The 16,594-nt window shown below is 45.9% G+C and overlaps 1 protein-coding gene across 1 annotated transcript in view; it reads right to left on the reverse strand.

Annotated features, from left to right (window-relative positions):
• VSTM4 (V-set and transmembrane domain containing 4) overlaps nt 1-16,594 on the reverse strand; it is a 102,155-nt gene that overhangs the window by 67,250 nt on the left and 18,311 nt on the right. The window contains exon 3 of the mRNA XM_054437011.2: nt 4,024-4,092. Coding sequence (XP_054292986.1) covers nt 4,024-4,092 — 69 coding nt within the window. The remainder of the gene's footprint in view (nt 1-4,023; nt 4,093-16,594) is intronic.

The raw sequence follows: 16,594 nt of genomic DNA on the forward strand, positions 1-16,594 counted from the left end.
TACAAGCATTCCTTTTGTTGCATAAAGACAACCACCCTGCTGTGTCCACTCAAAACATGAAAACCCCCCTCCTTGGGTGTTCTCTGCAAACAACAGTTAAACTCTGAGTCACTGAAGCCAGGGTCACAAATTCCTACGACTGCAGAGTCACCTTCCTGCCATGTCAGCTAACGCAAAGCCCTGCCGCACTCAGCTCCAGGGCACTGCTCTCAGGCTGGAATGCCCGCCCAGTGGTGCCAGATCTTCCAATTCATCCTTTACCTTTTTATGTAAAAATCTCTCTATAAAATGTTGGCTCAAAAGTTTTAAAACTCAGACTAGGCCAAATAATGCTTGTTGAAAGGCTGACGCCAGAACTTTCAACAAAGGCTTGAGTTTAACAAAATATCTGCAAGTAATCAAATCTGGAGTTCACTTTTAAAATACCACATATGGTCGGGCATGGTGGCTCACGCCTGTAATCCCAACACTTTGGGAGGCTGAGGCGGCCAATCACCTGAGGTCAGGAGTTCAAAACCAGCCTGGTCAACATGGTGAAACAAATTAGTACAAATTTTTGTACTAAAAATACAAAAATTAGCCAGGTGTGGTGGCACATGCCTGTAATCTCAGCTACTTGGGAGGCTGAGGCAGGAGAACTGCTTGAACCCAGGAGGCAGAGGTTGCAATGAGCCAAAATCACGCCATTGCACTCCATCCTGAGCAACAAGAGCAAAACTCTGTCAAAAAAAAAAAAGGAAAAGAAAAAGAAAAAAAAACACACATATAGCTGCACACCCATAATAATTCTAAAAATCATGTTATATTCCCTTTCTCTGAAATCATTTACAGTTTTGTCTTTTGCCATTGAACTTCCAAAGGCATCACTGCCATTTTTAGACTCAACTGCAAGCTGCCATGTAGAAAATGCCCAGGCCTCCCAGAAGCAGATGGCAGGGCTGGCAGGCTGGAGCAGCTGCCTATGCAGAGAGAGGCCAAGACTGGGGTGCATAATGTCAGCGTGCCAGCTCCCGCCCTCCCAAACAGCCCCACCAAGCCAGGGCCAGGCAGATGGCACCTGTTGCCCAGCAACCCTGATTCCGGCAGGGGTATATTCAGTGCTCCTTTGAAAAAGAGTGACCCCAGTGCCCCTCAGCAGAGTTCAGGAACCCCGCTCTCCCCTGCTTTCTGAATCAAGAAAGTCAGCTTCAGTCTTGTACATTTCCAGGGCAAATGGAAAAGTCAGGAGATAGCAGTTTGAGACATAAGGCTCTGTACTTCCATTTTTTAATCCAGCCTGTAATACCGTCTTGCTCAGGGTGAAATATCTGAGTGATAGCCCCAAAGGATTTTAACTCACTCCAGCATCTCACAAAGAGGCCTGACAATCAATGCCTCTTTTGTGCAGTGGGCTCACAGCCAGGACGAACTAAGCCCCAGGAGGATGGATATCCATCCACAACCCCTACTGTAGCTCTCTCATCCAGGAACAAAAGGGCAAAAGGCCTGGGATCGTGCGCCAGGGAGTTTCAACTGTACCTCTAACCTCGCCAAAGCTACGGCTGGGTTAAAAAAGCAAAGCACGGAGACGCTGCTGCTGCCGCAATCATAGGAAAAGATTGGTCTGTAAACAGCTGCTCTGAGGCAGGCACTACACATAGTGAGAATGCCAGTTCTGCTTTTGGATGAGGCCTGATTTCTCTCTGTTGAGAAGAGAACACATACTGGGCTACAGATTTCATGTAGAGAGTTAGGTCGGGAGTAACCCTGACATTCTATAGCTGCACATGAATTATGAGATATTGTTAATTGCACAAAGGGTTTCAGAAATGCTGATTATGCTGTGGGGTATGTTGGGTCTAAATGCCACAATCTTTCCAAATATATGGTCTTATTTTTGCACCATGGTATTTTCAAAGTATGGTCCTCAGACCACTTACATAGGAATCACCTGTGGCCCTGAAAGTTCTTTGATCCCTTCCTAATGTTATAACCAGAACCTCAGGAGCTGGAGCCTGAAGTCTCCCTGGAAGATTCTGATGCATCTGATGATATATAGGGCTCCAACTGTCACATCCCTAGTGATCTACCCTTGCCACAGCCAGGCCCTCTCCATATCCCAACCCATCACAGTGCCTGGTCACAGGGCAGCTCCAGAGACATGGGGCAAACATCAATGGGGTTGCCTCAATTTTACTAAATAGTAACGAGAAAGGTAAACCTTGCCCTTACTACTGCTTCACTCTATGAGAAGTAAAGTCATTTTCATTTCTTTGCCAATGCCAATGAGTAGGCATTCTCTTAATGAGAGGCTGAGCGGGAGAAATGGGGATTATTTTACAAGGAGACAGTCATCAAATAAAGAAAAAGGCAACTATAAAAATGCAGAGAAACATCAGGAAATACAAAGAATCATTGTTGGATTCTCATGAGTGCAATCTCATAAACAAAATATTTATGACTACAAAACTAAACAATTAATCCTAGAGGCCTATGTGGGTGACATCTTACGGTTTGCAAACGCTGTTCACAATAAAAGTTAAATTTTTCTAAGACAGAATGTGTCTCAGTCTACTGCTTTATAACTAGGTATTGGAAGGGGTGAGCTTGAAAGCAAGTACTTGCCCCTAAGGATGGCCCTCCTTCTGCCAGACCATACAATGGGTTAACAAAGGGTGACGGTGAGGCCTCAAGACATGTGCCTCTCCTTAGAGACTTTTGGCTAGATCATTCCTCATCAATAAATGTTGTACCATCACCAGACGTAATCTTTACAAAGTTCCTGACCACCTTTGAACATTAATCAGCCTTTCACTGATCCAAAGCTCTGCCAGAGAACTCACAAAGTGCATTCTTTCATTGCTTATGATCATAATCCTCACCCAGTTTATGATAATAATTTCTCTGAACTTTCCTTACTCCAAGACAGGGTTTTCCAACCTCAGCACTGTGGATATTTGGAGCCAAAATTATTTGCCATGGGGACTATCCTGTGCATTGTAGGACTGGCATCATCCTTGGCCCCTATCACTAGATGCTAGGAGCACCCCCAAAAGCTGTGGCAACCAAAGATACATCCAGACATTGGCAACTGTCCCCTGGAGTAGCAAAAGTCACCCACTGTTGAGAACCCCTGCCCTAAGGCCCAAACCTTAATGTGCATCAGAATTTCCTGATGTCTTGTTAAACCCCGGATTTCTTGGGCACCATCCCTAGAATTTCTGATTCTACAAGCTGGGGCAGGGCACAGCCATGTGCATTTGGAACAAGCTCCCAGGTGATGCATATGCTGCTGGTCTGCAATCACACTTTGGGAACCACTGTTCTAAGGCCATGGTTCTCAGCCTGGCTGCATGCTGCAATCATCTGGGGAGCTTTTAACAACTTCCAACTAAATCAGAATCTCTAGAGATGTGGTCCAGGCATTCATGTTCTTAACATTCCATGAGTGATTCTAGCATGGGTTGAAAATTACTTAGTTAAGGATTGTAAACTGTTTCTAGAACCCCAAATTCCTTAAGCAACCTGAAATAAAATGTAGTCACAGTAGAGGTACTTATCATTTTTATATCACTTGAAGATTTGTCCCTAATATCACCTGGGAGTAGGAATTCTGGAGCAAAACAAAACAAACAAAAATTATGTGGACTGGTGCTTTAACTTCCACTCTTTCAAAACTGTGGGCTGATACTGTCAGGGATTTTCATCTTACTTTGAGTAAGTTTAGACCAAGAAAACAACTTAAAAACTAAGAAGTGAGGGTCCTTTCTTGATATTCTATTTCCTTCCTATTGTCTAAAAGTGAGTCTGCATCTTATCGTGGGGTGGGGGGAGGAGGGAGGGATAGCATTGGGAGATATACCTAATGTAAATGACGAGTTAATGGGTGCAGCACACTAACGTGGCACATGTATATATATGTAACAAACCTGCACGTTGTGCACATGTACCCTAGAACTTAAAGTATAATTTAAAAAAAAAAGAAAAAGAAAAAGAAAAAGCAGCTATAGAGCAATTTAAGAAAAAGAAATATACAAGTTTTACCTTCAAAAAATGCCCAAGTCTCTTTCGTTTTCTCAAAGGATGACTCTTCAGAAGCTTTGAGGGAAATGACTGAAAGACAAAAAAGAAACAGCACAGTATGAAAAAATAATGCCACATGGTACACATGGCACTTACATTTATAAAGCAATTTCTACATTTGCAAAACCACATTTAGTTGTCAAAACTCACACGTTAGGTAGGGGTGCAAGGAATTTACCTAACAGTTAGGAAACCCGGGGCACAGGAGAGGTGAAGTTAAGTTGTCCATGTTTAAAAGCCAGTAAATGGCAAGCTCAGGATGCGGTTCAGTAACAGCCCCACTTGCCCCATAGACTTGAAGAATAAGAAGTTCCCAGTGGGAAACCCAATAATTAATACACAATTTATTTTACCATTTTAGTGGAAGTCTTTCTAAAATGTAGTGTACTTGTCCCAGTATTCCTGGATAGAGGAACCTGAAGTCATCAGATGACTCAAGGTTAGTACTCTGAGCACCATTCTCCATGCAAGAGAGACCTACAGAGCCACAGGCATCTAATTGTGAGAACATTTTGTCTTCTTTCAGGTAATGGTAGATCACTGAATTCACTTTGCCTGCTTTCAACAGGCAGGGAAAGAGAATAGAGTTACACTGTGTGAAACTTTGAATATCACATTAAAGGAGTCTGGACCTATGGAAAGGTTCCATGTACAGGGGTAACATCATCATAGGTAAAGATCTAGAAAACAGACTGATGAAAAATGTAAAATATCAGGGAATGAGATTATTGTTCAATAGAACTTTCTGAAGTTATTGAAACATTCTATATCTGCACTGTCTAATACAGCAGCCACTGGACACATGTGGCTACTGAATACTTTAAATGCAGCCAGTCTTACCAAATAATTGAATTTTTACTTTTATTTAAGTTTAATTAATTTACACAGCTACATGTGCTCAGGGGTTATCACAACAAAGAGCTCTAGACAAGAGAATCTAGGACCAGAATTGAATGGAGATAGAATCAATACAAGAGACAAGAAATATGGCAAAGATGGCTTAGAACTTAAATTCGATTTACTGCCTCTCCCACAAACTTTTGTATTATTATTGTCATGATCTCAATTCTGAATTTTCCTTCCTTTTGTCTCTCTGGGCCTTGCACTGGACATTTCCTATTGATATATCTTCCAAATCATTAATTTTCTCTTCATCTGTGTTTAACCTTCTGTACAACCCTTCTATTAAGTTCTTAATTGCATTTATTATTTTTATTCAGTTCTATATTATTTGTTTAATTCTTTTATAGATATCTCAGTTCTCTAATGAATTTCTCTAGCTTGTCGTCTAATTCTGTAACCATATCAATCATATTATTTTAATGACTATGCCTGATAAACTTTCATATTTGCACTTCCCATAGACTCCTTTCTATTATCTGTTTTTGCTTTAGATCTTGTCTGTTGGAATGCCTGATAACTTTTTTCTAATTGAATGCCAGACATTGTATATAGAAAATTGTGGTGGCTCTAGATAAAATTTTGGTTCCCTGATAGGAAGTTAGAGTAGGGGGATGGTCACTTTAATCCAATCAGGGTTTGAACTGTTGAGAGGCTTTCAGTTTTTATAGAATCTGGTCTATTTCTGGTTTGCCCTTACTCATGGTTCATTCGGTCCTTCAGGGTTCCCCAGTAAAAATTCTGGGGTATTTACCGCAACCTCCCAATTTTTATCTCAGTGTTAGAACTGCCAAAAACTAACTCACCTCCTAAACATCCTGGTTGTCACTTTCTGTCAACTAGCGCTGCTTAAGTATGAGTGAGTTTCTTAGAGTTAAGAATTGCCAAAAACTCACTCACCTCCTAAACATCCTGGTTGTCACTTTCTCCATAGCTTCTCTCAACTAGCACTGCTTAAGTATGAGTGAGTTTCTTAGAGTTAAACGTCTCCAGCAATTGGGCTCACTTTGCTGCTTTTCTCTGTGATCTAACTACCTATCTAGTCCTTCAGAGAACAATTAAGATAGTTGGATATATATGCACATATATAACTACGTAATTATATAATACAAACATATTTATGAAATGTAGATATGTGAATCAGAAAGCAGAAGTGCTGATAGATTTTATTTTCAGTTTTCCTAATTGTTCTCAGGAGGAGGGCTTTGCTCTGCTGAGAGGTTGCCTTAATCATAGAACTCCTTTGCCATTAGAACTTAAATTATTTAAAAAGTGGTGGCTATATCTTCTACCTCTGTATTCCTATCACTGGGCACGTTGCCTGGCAGTTGATAGGTGCTTGGTAAAATATATGAATTATTATTTCTTTCTGACTTCCTCCCAAAGGAAGCAACCTGGACCTCCAGGAAGGAGCTCTTAGTGAATATCTGACCTTGCATGTGATCTAAGATACATCAGACAATTTGTCCATCACACCCAACCTCCTCGACCTGCTCAATACCCATAGCCCCTGTAATCTACCGACTGCCAGATTCCCCCTTCAAGCACTTAAAATAAGAAACAGAGTGCATGTGGTTATTGTGAGCCCTGAGATTGAAAGAGCCAGTGGATTTTGTGGGTGGCAAGGTTGGAAAACAAGTGAGCAGAATGGAGCAGAGGCTAGAACCTGCACAGCAGAGGGAAGATGAGAGACCAAAGCTTGATGGCACTCTGGGCCCCACAAGGCCTGGCGTGTTGTATTTACTCTCCTTGCATTCCATGAGTTTTGCACCCTTAGACTGTGCCCATTCCTCTCCTGAAAAAGCTTGGCTGGGTTTCCATGGCTTCAGCTAATCAAGCCAAGATAAGGATAAGAAGGTCCTGATGAAGACAACACGGAGATGAACAATACACATATATCTCCAAGGAGCCTGGTTTCCAGGAGGCCAAGGATGCCCATCATGGTCTGGACCCTTACCACCCCACATGTGGTCCATGGGCCAGCAATGTCAGTGTCACTCGGCAGCTCCTCAGAAATGCAGAATGGCAGGCCCCATGCCGGATCTACTGAATCAGAATGTGTTTTCAAGCCCAGATCCCCTGGGTGAGATGTATGCCTTTTAAAATTTGGCACACACATGTTCACAGGGTTGAAAGACTCAATTGCCACTTGCTAGTTTTATGTCCTTGGATAAGTCACTTAATTTTCCCATGCCTTATTTTACCCATTTGTAAAATAGGGATGATGAGAAATGCCCATGTCAGAGTAGATGTAGGGGTTAAAGGGGTTCATGTGTGTGAAGTGCTCAGAACAGTGCCTGAGACCTACTGAGCCCATATCCACACTAGCTGTCTAAGTACAGGGACTTTCACCTGTTTTATTCACTGCTCTAAACTCCACCCCTGCCAACCTCAGAATGGCCCTTTGTTGTCAGTCCTTTGCCTCAGGGGGTGACTCTTCAATTGTCCAAGTGGCCAACAAGAAAGTGTTCTCTGTCTTTGTGTCTAAATCTCTACAGCTTGAATGAGCTGCTGCCATTCTAACCAACAGGTGCCTTCGGGTCATTTTTTATGCAACTTTCAGGGTCAGAAATTGTGGGTCCTTGATTTAATCCAATTACAGTTCCCTTTCCCTTATTTAGGATAGAAAGCAACGAGCTCTCCCTAATCTATTTATGGACACATGTGTTGAAAGAGCTAACAAACTGGGATTCTAAACTAATCCTACACAAGGAATCACTGGATGCTCCTCACTCCCCGGCAGTGCAGATATTTCACAGGACGGTGCAGCAACTTTGGCATCTGATGATTAGAAACACCAGTCCTAATCTTACTTGTTTCTACAAGAAAGAAAAATTTTTACATGGACCCTGCCAGAGCTTTGGGAATTTTCCCAAGGTTCTCCCATAAGTATCTTGTTGCAGCTGCTAATCCTGTGCTATCTCAAAGTGAATTTGATATATTGTCAAGCCAGGGGTCTGAGTCCACAGACTATAAGGAAACAGAGCTGTGGGATGCAGCCAGGCCAACAGCAAGGGCTGTGTAGTGGACAATCAGCAGGTCTCCTGACTCCACAAACATGCTGCTCTCCTCAGCACAGCTGTGAGCAGCTAATATAAATTCACCTTGGTCAACCTTCAAGTGCAGAGTGGAAGAGGCCCCAGCAGGGTAGACGGGCTTGAAGAGGATGGAATGCTTTGAGAAAAAATTTTGCAGGACTAAGGAACAAGTGGCAAATGTTCCAACCACAGATTACTAATGTTGCTCAAAGACTTGTGGAAATAAAATGCAAATCTCCTGATGGAAGAGCATTTTTGTAACAGTTTCCAATGAGTTCAGCAATTAGAAGGCTGGAGCCTTAAGCAAGAGTCAATCAATCCATCCCATTCTGCCGTACTGGGCTCACCTTGGGATCCAGCTGGACTTCCAGACAATTGGAAAGAAGATGACAACAGCCTCTTGTACCAATTTTGCTGACTCTTCCTACGCACCAACTCAAAGGAATGGAGGTCCTGCCCTCCTGACAGCTGCTCGTGATTAAAGGAGTGCCCAGCCTAATCCCCCAAAGAGGAAAGCAAGCGCATGACAGTCAGCTGGTGAGCCAGACAGTGGTCCTATAGGGTCCTGATGGTGGACTCTGCTGCTCTGTGCTCAGGTTTTCATGATAGGGAGGAGAAATGGGACTTCCATCCCTTCTCAGGAAGGAGCAGGACTGGAATGATGTTGCCCTTCTCTGCCCTCTCATCTGCATTCACCACCTCCCTCACCCCTGGTGAACAAGGAAAAGCTCCTGATCCAGGTGAGCTTCTGACCACAGCTCCCCTCTGGGTGATAGGAATGTGGTAAAGAACTTCTTCCAAGTAGACTCTGTCCTGCCCTGTTCTCTGAGACTGGTCTCCCAGCAAATAGCTGGCATGGGGGCAAATGCTGTGGGGCCCCTTGGGACAGTCTCATCACCCCAGCTGCTGGGAGTGACACCAACCCTGCCTCTCACAGAGCCCCACCTGTGACCACTCCTGCACACACTCATCTCCCATCCATCCTGTGTCCAGGGAGACCATGACAAGGGCAGTGCAAGGACCCTGACCTCCTCCTCCCACAGTGCACAGGCCTGTAGTCCCCATGCTGGAGTGGGGGGTGGGGAGAGGGGAACAGGCAGGACAACTGTTCAGGGAAGCAGAAGGAAGCCCAATTTGATCTCAGTGCCAAGCCACCTATCTCAGTACAGCTGTATCGGAACTAAAGTGGGTTTTTATTTCTGTCTGATGGTTCAGGTCTCACAGTGGAGGAAGGGGTGATGACTGCTCAGAAGCTAAATTGTCAGCTGACCTACTGACTGCTTTGTCATTGCCTTGGGACCCTAGCACCCAATGGGCAGAGCCCATGAGAGTTTCTGGGGAGGCAGTGGCCCAGATGACAGAGCTACAGGCCACTCTGGGGCCTCCCCAGGAGCACAGAATAGTATGAAATCTAATAAGGGACAAGTTGTGAAATCCATCATGTCACTGCCCCTCTGTTGAAGAAAGTGGCTGCAGGATCAAACAGTCTGGAAGAATGCAGCCCAGAGGTACTGAGACAAACCGATTCTATCAACCTCATGTCTAGAGGAAGCAGGCTGGAAAGAAAGAGCTTCAGTCAATTCCCCTTTGATGGGACCTGGGGGGAAACCATCACTCAGGGAGGTGTGAAAACCGACAGCCCTAATTCCTGCCTTGGAAAGAACACCCTGCCAACTTCCCTGGGGAGGGCATGTTTCAGAGGTGAGTTCACACCAAGACCCTGTGACAATGCCCTCTGGGTGCCAAGGGGCCTCTGGTTCTTTCGGGGTCCCCCATTCACCAAGGACGCTGACATGCTTTGTCTAGACTGACCTCACTCACCCACAGAAGTGATGGCCAAAAATTCCAAGAGGTCCTGGAAAGGCTCCATTTCTCCTGAAATTCTCTCCCACTGGCGCCCCTAATTCCTTTAACAAAGAATCTTACAATTGACAAAGCTTAAATTGCAACTCTAGGCTATATCCAAAGTCAGGTGCACATTTCTGACACGGAAAGCCTTCCAGAATGCAGGATTCGATGGAGAGGAAAGTGGTGGGGCCCCAGCGGGCCAAGGGGAAGAAGGAGGCAGCAGGGAGCAGGAGCCAGGATGCAGGGAAAGTGGGCAGCTGGGCTCAAGAGACATGCCTTCCCTTTCTGTGCCTACCCTGGCCAGGCTAGCTGAAGCCTTCTCCCAGACTCTACAGATCTTGATCTTAGCAGGTGCTGCCTTCATTAGTGCTCTAAAGCCATATTTTTAAACTTTACTGTGCAGAAGAATCAGCTGGGCTCTTATTAAAATGAAGACTCCCAGGCATTGCCCCTGAGTTTCTGAGAGGGTTTGGGACTCTGCCTGACGAGGGAGTTCACCTCTCAGGAAATTCTGAGGCTCCAGGCCCGAGAACCCTACTTGGAGAGTCTCTGTCATGTGCACTCCTAGAAGAAACATGGGAACTGAGTACAAGGAGATGTGGGAGAGGAGAGCCCTGCTGTGAGAAACCAGGCCCTGGGCCTCAGTGTCCTGTCCAATCCAGGAGAGGGTTTAGAACTCAAAACTAAACCAATGCCTCTTCTATTTAATCCAGGGAAAACAAGAGTAATAAGGATAAGGAGTGACCCTGCCACAGAAGTGTTATCTACAAAGTGATACGGGAGTGCTGGGAAGGGAAGAGCATGGTCCCTTTGAATAATACGGAAATGGGGGAGGGGCGTGCTGGGTAGAGGAGGGCGCGGTCCCTAGCTAGGGCTCCACCTCCACGGACCTAGGTGAGGACAGGCATTTCCCGCCCAAATGTTGCATTTCCCAAGACCACTCTGGCCTGCCACGCCCCCATCCTGGGCCTATAAAAAGTTGAGAACCTAGCAAGGCAGAGACAGACGCAGTCAGACATCGGGAGGAGCACGTCACCGGAAGAAGACGCAAGCGGCTTGGTAGTCCAGAGAACATGTAGCGGAGCATGCCGGCAGAAGAGCACACAGACAGGCACTGGTATGCAGGCAGGACATCGACCAGTGGGACCAGGCACCAGGCGGAGTTTGGCCGAGGCAATCAGAAGAGAGCTGGGGCCATGCAGCAGCCCAACTCCAGGGGAAAACCGTCTCCCTTCTGCCTCCCCCATCGACTGGGAGCTACTTGCACTCAATAAAACTTGGAGAATAAAATATTCTCCAAGCGCACATGTGATCTGATTCTTCCAGTACACCAAGGCACGAACTCGGGATACAGAAAGCTCTCTGTCCTTGAGACAAGGTGGAGGGTCTAATTGAGCTACAAGCAGCCTATAGTTAGCAAAATAAGAGAGCACCCCATAACACACGCCCACTGGGGCTTCAGGAGCTATAAACATTCACCCCTGGACACTGCCGTGGGGTCGCAGCCCCACAGCTCCTGCCCATCTGTATGCTTCTCTAAAGGTTTGAGCAGCGGGGCACCAAAGAAGCCAGCCACACTCCTATCGCATGCACTGGTAGGGGGACAAGGGAACTTTTCCCGTTTCAAAAGGACCCTGAAAGCGCACCTTTAAATAGCATGTCTCAATGTAGAAAATGATGTGCAGAACACAGCTTTCAAGAAACAATTATTTTTAAAAGAGCAGAACGTGTAAGGATGGATGTGTCTTCCCAAGGGGTCAACTGCCTGTCTTGGAAATTGGAGACAATTTGAATTGAAGCCTTCCTCCAGTGGTGATCTAATGTTTCACACCTTTCCTCTCTTTATGGAATGTGTGGCTTTAAATCCATCACTGTGCACCAGAGCATGCCTTATTCTACCTTGTTCATTGTCTATGTCTGTTTTCTTCACTTTCTAGAATCCTTCTTGGCCCATGGTTCAAGTCATAGTTACTCTTTTTTTTTTTTTTTTTTGAGATGGAGTCACGCTCTGTCGCCCAGGCTAGAGTGCAGTGGCACGATCTAGGTTCGCTGCAAGCTCCTCTTCCCGGGTTCACGCCGTCCTCCTGCCTCAGCCTCCCAAGTAGCTGGGACTACAGGTGCCCGCCATAACGCCCAGCTAATTTTTTGTATTTTTAGTAGAGACGGGGTTTCACCATGTTAGCCAGGATAGTCTTGATCTCGTGACCTCGCGATCCGCCCGCCTCGGCCTCCCAAAGTGCTGGGATTAGAGGCGTGAGCGCCGCGCCCGGTCGTCATAGTTACTCTTAATGAATGAATGAAATGAACGTGATACGGTGGGGTAAGTCCACCTTACCAGGACTATGACATTGTTACTTTCCGGAAGGGTAGGAGAGGGGCCAGGGTCAGGGGGTCCCACCCTGCCCAGCAACAGTCCTTTCCCTGGAACCTCAGAAGCAGTGGGGATGCACCAGCACACCTGGCTGCAGAGGCTAACTTCTCCACAAAGTTCTGACCTTGGAGTTGCAGGCTTTGTGTCTGTCATGATTTATTTTATGGCCTCTGGGAGTTTAGTTTCCTACAGAATGGAAGCAGAAAGTCCAAAGATGATTCCTAACCAGAAGGTGATTCTTCTTAAACAGAAGATGATTCTTAAGTTCCCTCAAGTTGAAAGGAAGCGGCAGAAGTTAAGGATCCTGATCCCTGGCAAGTAGGCCTTGCTAATTTGCACCAGGAGAGAGCAAGTACCACCCTGCTCCAGGTCCCTCAGGCAGCATCTTACACAGGTTAATAGGAGAGGAAAATGTAAAGGGGCTGGAAGAGGATGGTGATGTGAAGTATGCAGAAGAAAAGATCCTTAAGTAAAACAAAGATGAGCCAACACCTTTGTCCCAAATTCAAATTCAATGTATTCAGTTCACTCTCCCTTCTTATTCAAGGATGGATGGGATGGTTCCCAAGGAAACAGCTCTTAAAATGTAGGTGTGTCCTTACTGTTTATAACTGGATCAACATTCTCAGGGGCAGGGGGTGGGGGGCGTGCAACTGCAGCCCCAGGGAGACACAGAGACCTTCTCTGTTCCTGCTCTCAGGCGTTGGCCTATTGCTTCCTTTCTCCCTTGCCTCTCCAAGACTTAGGTCAAAGGCAGTCTCCCCTGGGGCTCGAATAAAGCCATATATGTCAGTAGGACCTCTGAGTGACCTGCAGGCAGCAGCCGATGAGAAACAATGAAATTCCAGCTTTGTCTAGTGTATGCTGCCCTTTCCTACCACATTCAGTCCAAGACAAATTCCAGCAAACCAAGCAAAAGGGCAAACAAAAAAAATGAAATAGACTTCCCATGGCAAGGTGGTCAGAAAAGAAGTCCACATTCTGAAAGTGAAGGAGCTACAGAACACAAAGGCTATCTTTATGTCCCCAGTGAGAAGCTAGGAAATACTGAAACCTAGGGTTTGGTCACTGGTCCTTTACACACACAAGTCCAGGATAGGGCTATATATCCACCTGCTACTACCTTCCACTCCTAGTTGCCATTTTCTCTGCCATGTCTCCAGAGAAAAAGAGTTTGGATCACTCATTCACTCCTCCATCTAAAAAGTCATAATTGGGCCCCTTCTGTGCACATGCACGACATAACATGTGAGGGTGCATTTCAGAAGGCCCTGGCAGGGTCCTTGCTACCAAGGTCCCTGGCCGGGTCCATCCTTCCAACCATTTCTCTTGTTGCTGCCCACCCCTGTCCCCCACCAATTGCAAACATGCATCTAAGTCCATTGAGTTACTTTTGCATGCCTCTCTGGCCTCTTGCAACACTTTTGAGCAGGCTGTCACCCCAACTGAAACAGCACGGCCCACGGCTGTCTGCTGAGGCTCTCCTGTGCCCCAAGCGAAGTCCCACATCCTCCATGTGACCTTCTCCCATGGTCCAGCAATGTGTCCTCATCTCCCTTACTCCCATGTCAGCCTCACCCCCTCGTCTGGCCCTTTCACACTCTTTCTGTTTGCTACCTCCATAATGTCTATTAAATCTATAACCATATCTACACCATGGCTTCTCCCCTACATTATGAGGCTGGGGCCCCAGGAGGGCAGGCATCAAACATCTCCATCTGTACCTCTCTTTGGGCAAGGCACAGTGATGACAGGCTCATAAACTGGGGCTTCATGCATGTTTGTGAGATTAAGTTTTTAATCTAAACTCTTCCAAGACCATGGCAGTTGGAATGAGGGTGGGTACGATGAAGAATTGTTTAAAGTGGTGTTTAAATTACACTCTGGTTGTCAATTTGATCCCTTTGAGTGTCTGGACCTGTTGACACTTTAAACACCATGATGTGTGTTTGCTTAATTAAGCAGAAGCCCTAAATGTTTAGTAAATCTCATTCCTAATTATCTGTTCCATGTCTCCCGAGAAAAAGGAATTATTTCGTTAATTTCTTCCACTAAAACTTGAAGTATCAGTTCCCTGTGGTAGTAACTTCAGATCTAATCATTAAATTTCCTCTCACATTTTGGGGTTAAACAGTCAGATGAGAAATCATAATTTCATCTTTGCCCCCAAATGCTTTTAGGGTGACAAACAGTTTTATCCATTTGCTTTGTCCACTCTCCACATTTAAACCTTACTTACATAATGTTAAGTCAAATAACAATTTGGCTTGTTAAAATACACTATTTGGGTTTAGAGTGAATTGCAATTAAACTGCAGGAGACATCCCTTGCAAATTGCTTCTATTATTAGCATTTTCACTGCTGATAAAGACCACTCCATCTAAAAGCAGGAAGATTTATTTTGGCTCAGAAGGTTAGACTGCTTCTGAATCTGTGGGTTGTAGGATTGGGTTGAAAAACCATTGAAGACCATGTTTGTGTGTGTGTGTGTGTGTGTGTGTGTTTTGAGATGGAGTTTTGCTCTTGTTGCCCAGGCTGGAGTGCAATGGCATGATCTCGGCTCACTGCAACTTCCGCCTCCCAGGTCCAAGTGATTCTCCTGCCTCAGCCTCCCAAGTAGCTGGGATTACAGTCGCCCGCCACCATGCCCAGCTAATTTTTATATTTTTAGTAGAGATGGGGTTTCACCATGTTAGCCAGGCTGGTCTTGAACTCCTGACCTTGTGATCCACCCACCTCAACCTCCCAAAGTTCTGGGATTACAGGCATGTGCCACCGTGCCCGGCTAAAGATCATGTTTTTTGAGGTCTTGGGGATCAAAGCTGTGGCCTCCCTAAGAGGAGGAGCCTCTTAGGGAGGCTAATGACTACATCACTCCTGTGAACACGAGCAGCACACGCTCCCTGGGGTGAAGGCCCATGAAGTGCACTCAGGCTATGGCCCTGCAAACCTGTCTCAACGCTTTCCATGGGAACCTTAGGATACGTGGCACTCAGGGCTTCAGCTGGAGCCCATCTTTCACCAGGAGCCCCTTGGCCACTTATGCTTCATCTTGGAATCTCTCCAGGCAGCACCTGAAGAAGCAAGCAAGCTTAAGGGTTCGCCCTGCCCCATGCCCACCGGGGGCCTCCTCCTGCTGAGCAAGTCTACAGAATCTGTGCTTCCGGAGGCACCAAGCCAGATCCGTCCCTTAGGGAGAAAAGTCTAGAGGTGATGGGATGTCAAGCACAATGGAGGAGGCACAAAGGTGGGGAGACTCCCAAAGCTTGGGGAGCAAAGGAAGGTAAAAAAAAAAAAAAAAAGGATAGAACACAAACCGCAATGTCTTAGACTTGGGGACAAAGGGTCAAGGGTGCGTAGAGGGGCAATCAGGCCCTAGACATGCGAGAAACAGGAAGACAGCAGCTGAAGTTATCAAGGGCAAGTCTGAGGCTCAGCACATGGCCCGGCAGCACTGAGCGTGCAGGACAGACATGGGCGGACACAGTCTGTGCAACACAGGGCAAAGCAAATTGCTTTGCTTCAGGAAGTATCATTATTTGAAAAGATATTTACCATAACTAGCTATATATTATTTTTCACTTACATGAGACATTTTGGCCCCCTAAAATATGAAATTGTCATCTCATTTCAAAGGTGACCTTGGAGTTTACCCTGAAGAGGACAAGAACAAGTTGTCTGCATCTCAATACTTACCTAAAATTGTGACTCAACTACTTCAGCAAAACTATTAACTGGTCTTTGTTTGTTTGCCTGTGTTCTTGTTTTTGTTTTGTTCTCTGGCCTAAGGGCATCAAGAACCAAGAGCATTTGGGAATCCCAACACTAGGCTATGATGCCTGCCAGGTATGAAACAAGTTCCAATTCAGTATGCCCTGGACACTCTCAATGTAAATAAGCCACCCCTTGGAGAGAGGGAGACATGGCTGAGCAGTGCACCTCCCTGTTGAAATCATCCCAACCCCCCTGCTCATGCTCCCTCAATTCTCATCCCGTTTTCCTTGTGCCACCCCCTTCAGCCTTGCTATGCCCCCACAGTGCTGGGCACACAGCCCTCAGGCCTCGGCCTTCCTCACCAGCCTTGGGGCTGGGCAGGGCATTATTGTGCACTCCACTTCATCACGTCTCACCTGCAGTGAGGCTACACCTGCATCTGGCCTGCTCGTGATGAATGCGTGAAAAGCTGCTACACATATTTACGGAGTTAGACCCCTGGGTGTCATCCCAAAGCTCTCTTCATCATTCACATCCAGTCCATCAGTAAAAACTTCACATCTGACCTCTTAATGTCTCCCCATTCCTACTGCCAAAGTTAGTCCTCCATCATTTCAAGCTCGTGCAACTACAGAAGACCCCACTTCCTCCTCCTCCTCTA

This window comes from Pongo pygmaeus, chromosome 8, assembly GCF_028885625.2.
Source record: "Pongo pygmaeus isolate AG05252 chromosome 8, NHGRI_mPonPyg2-v2.0_pri, whole genome shotgun sequence".
NCBI lineage: Eukaryota > Metazoa > Chordata > Mammalia > Primates > Hominidae > Pongo > Pongo pygmaeus.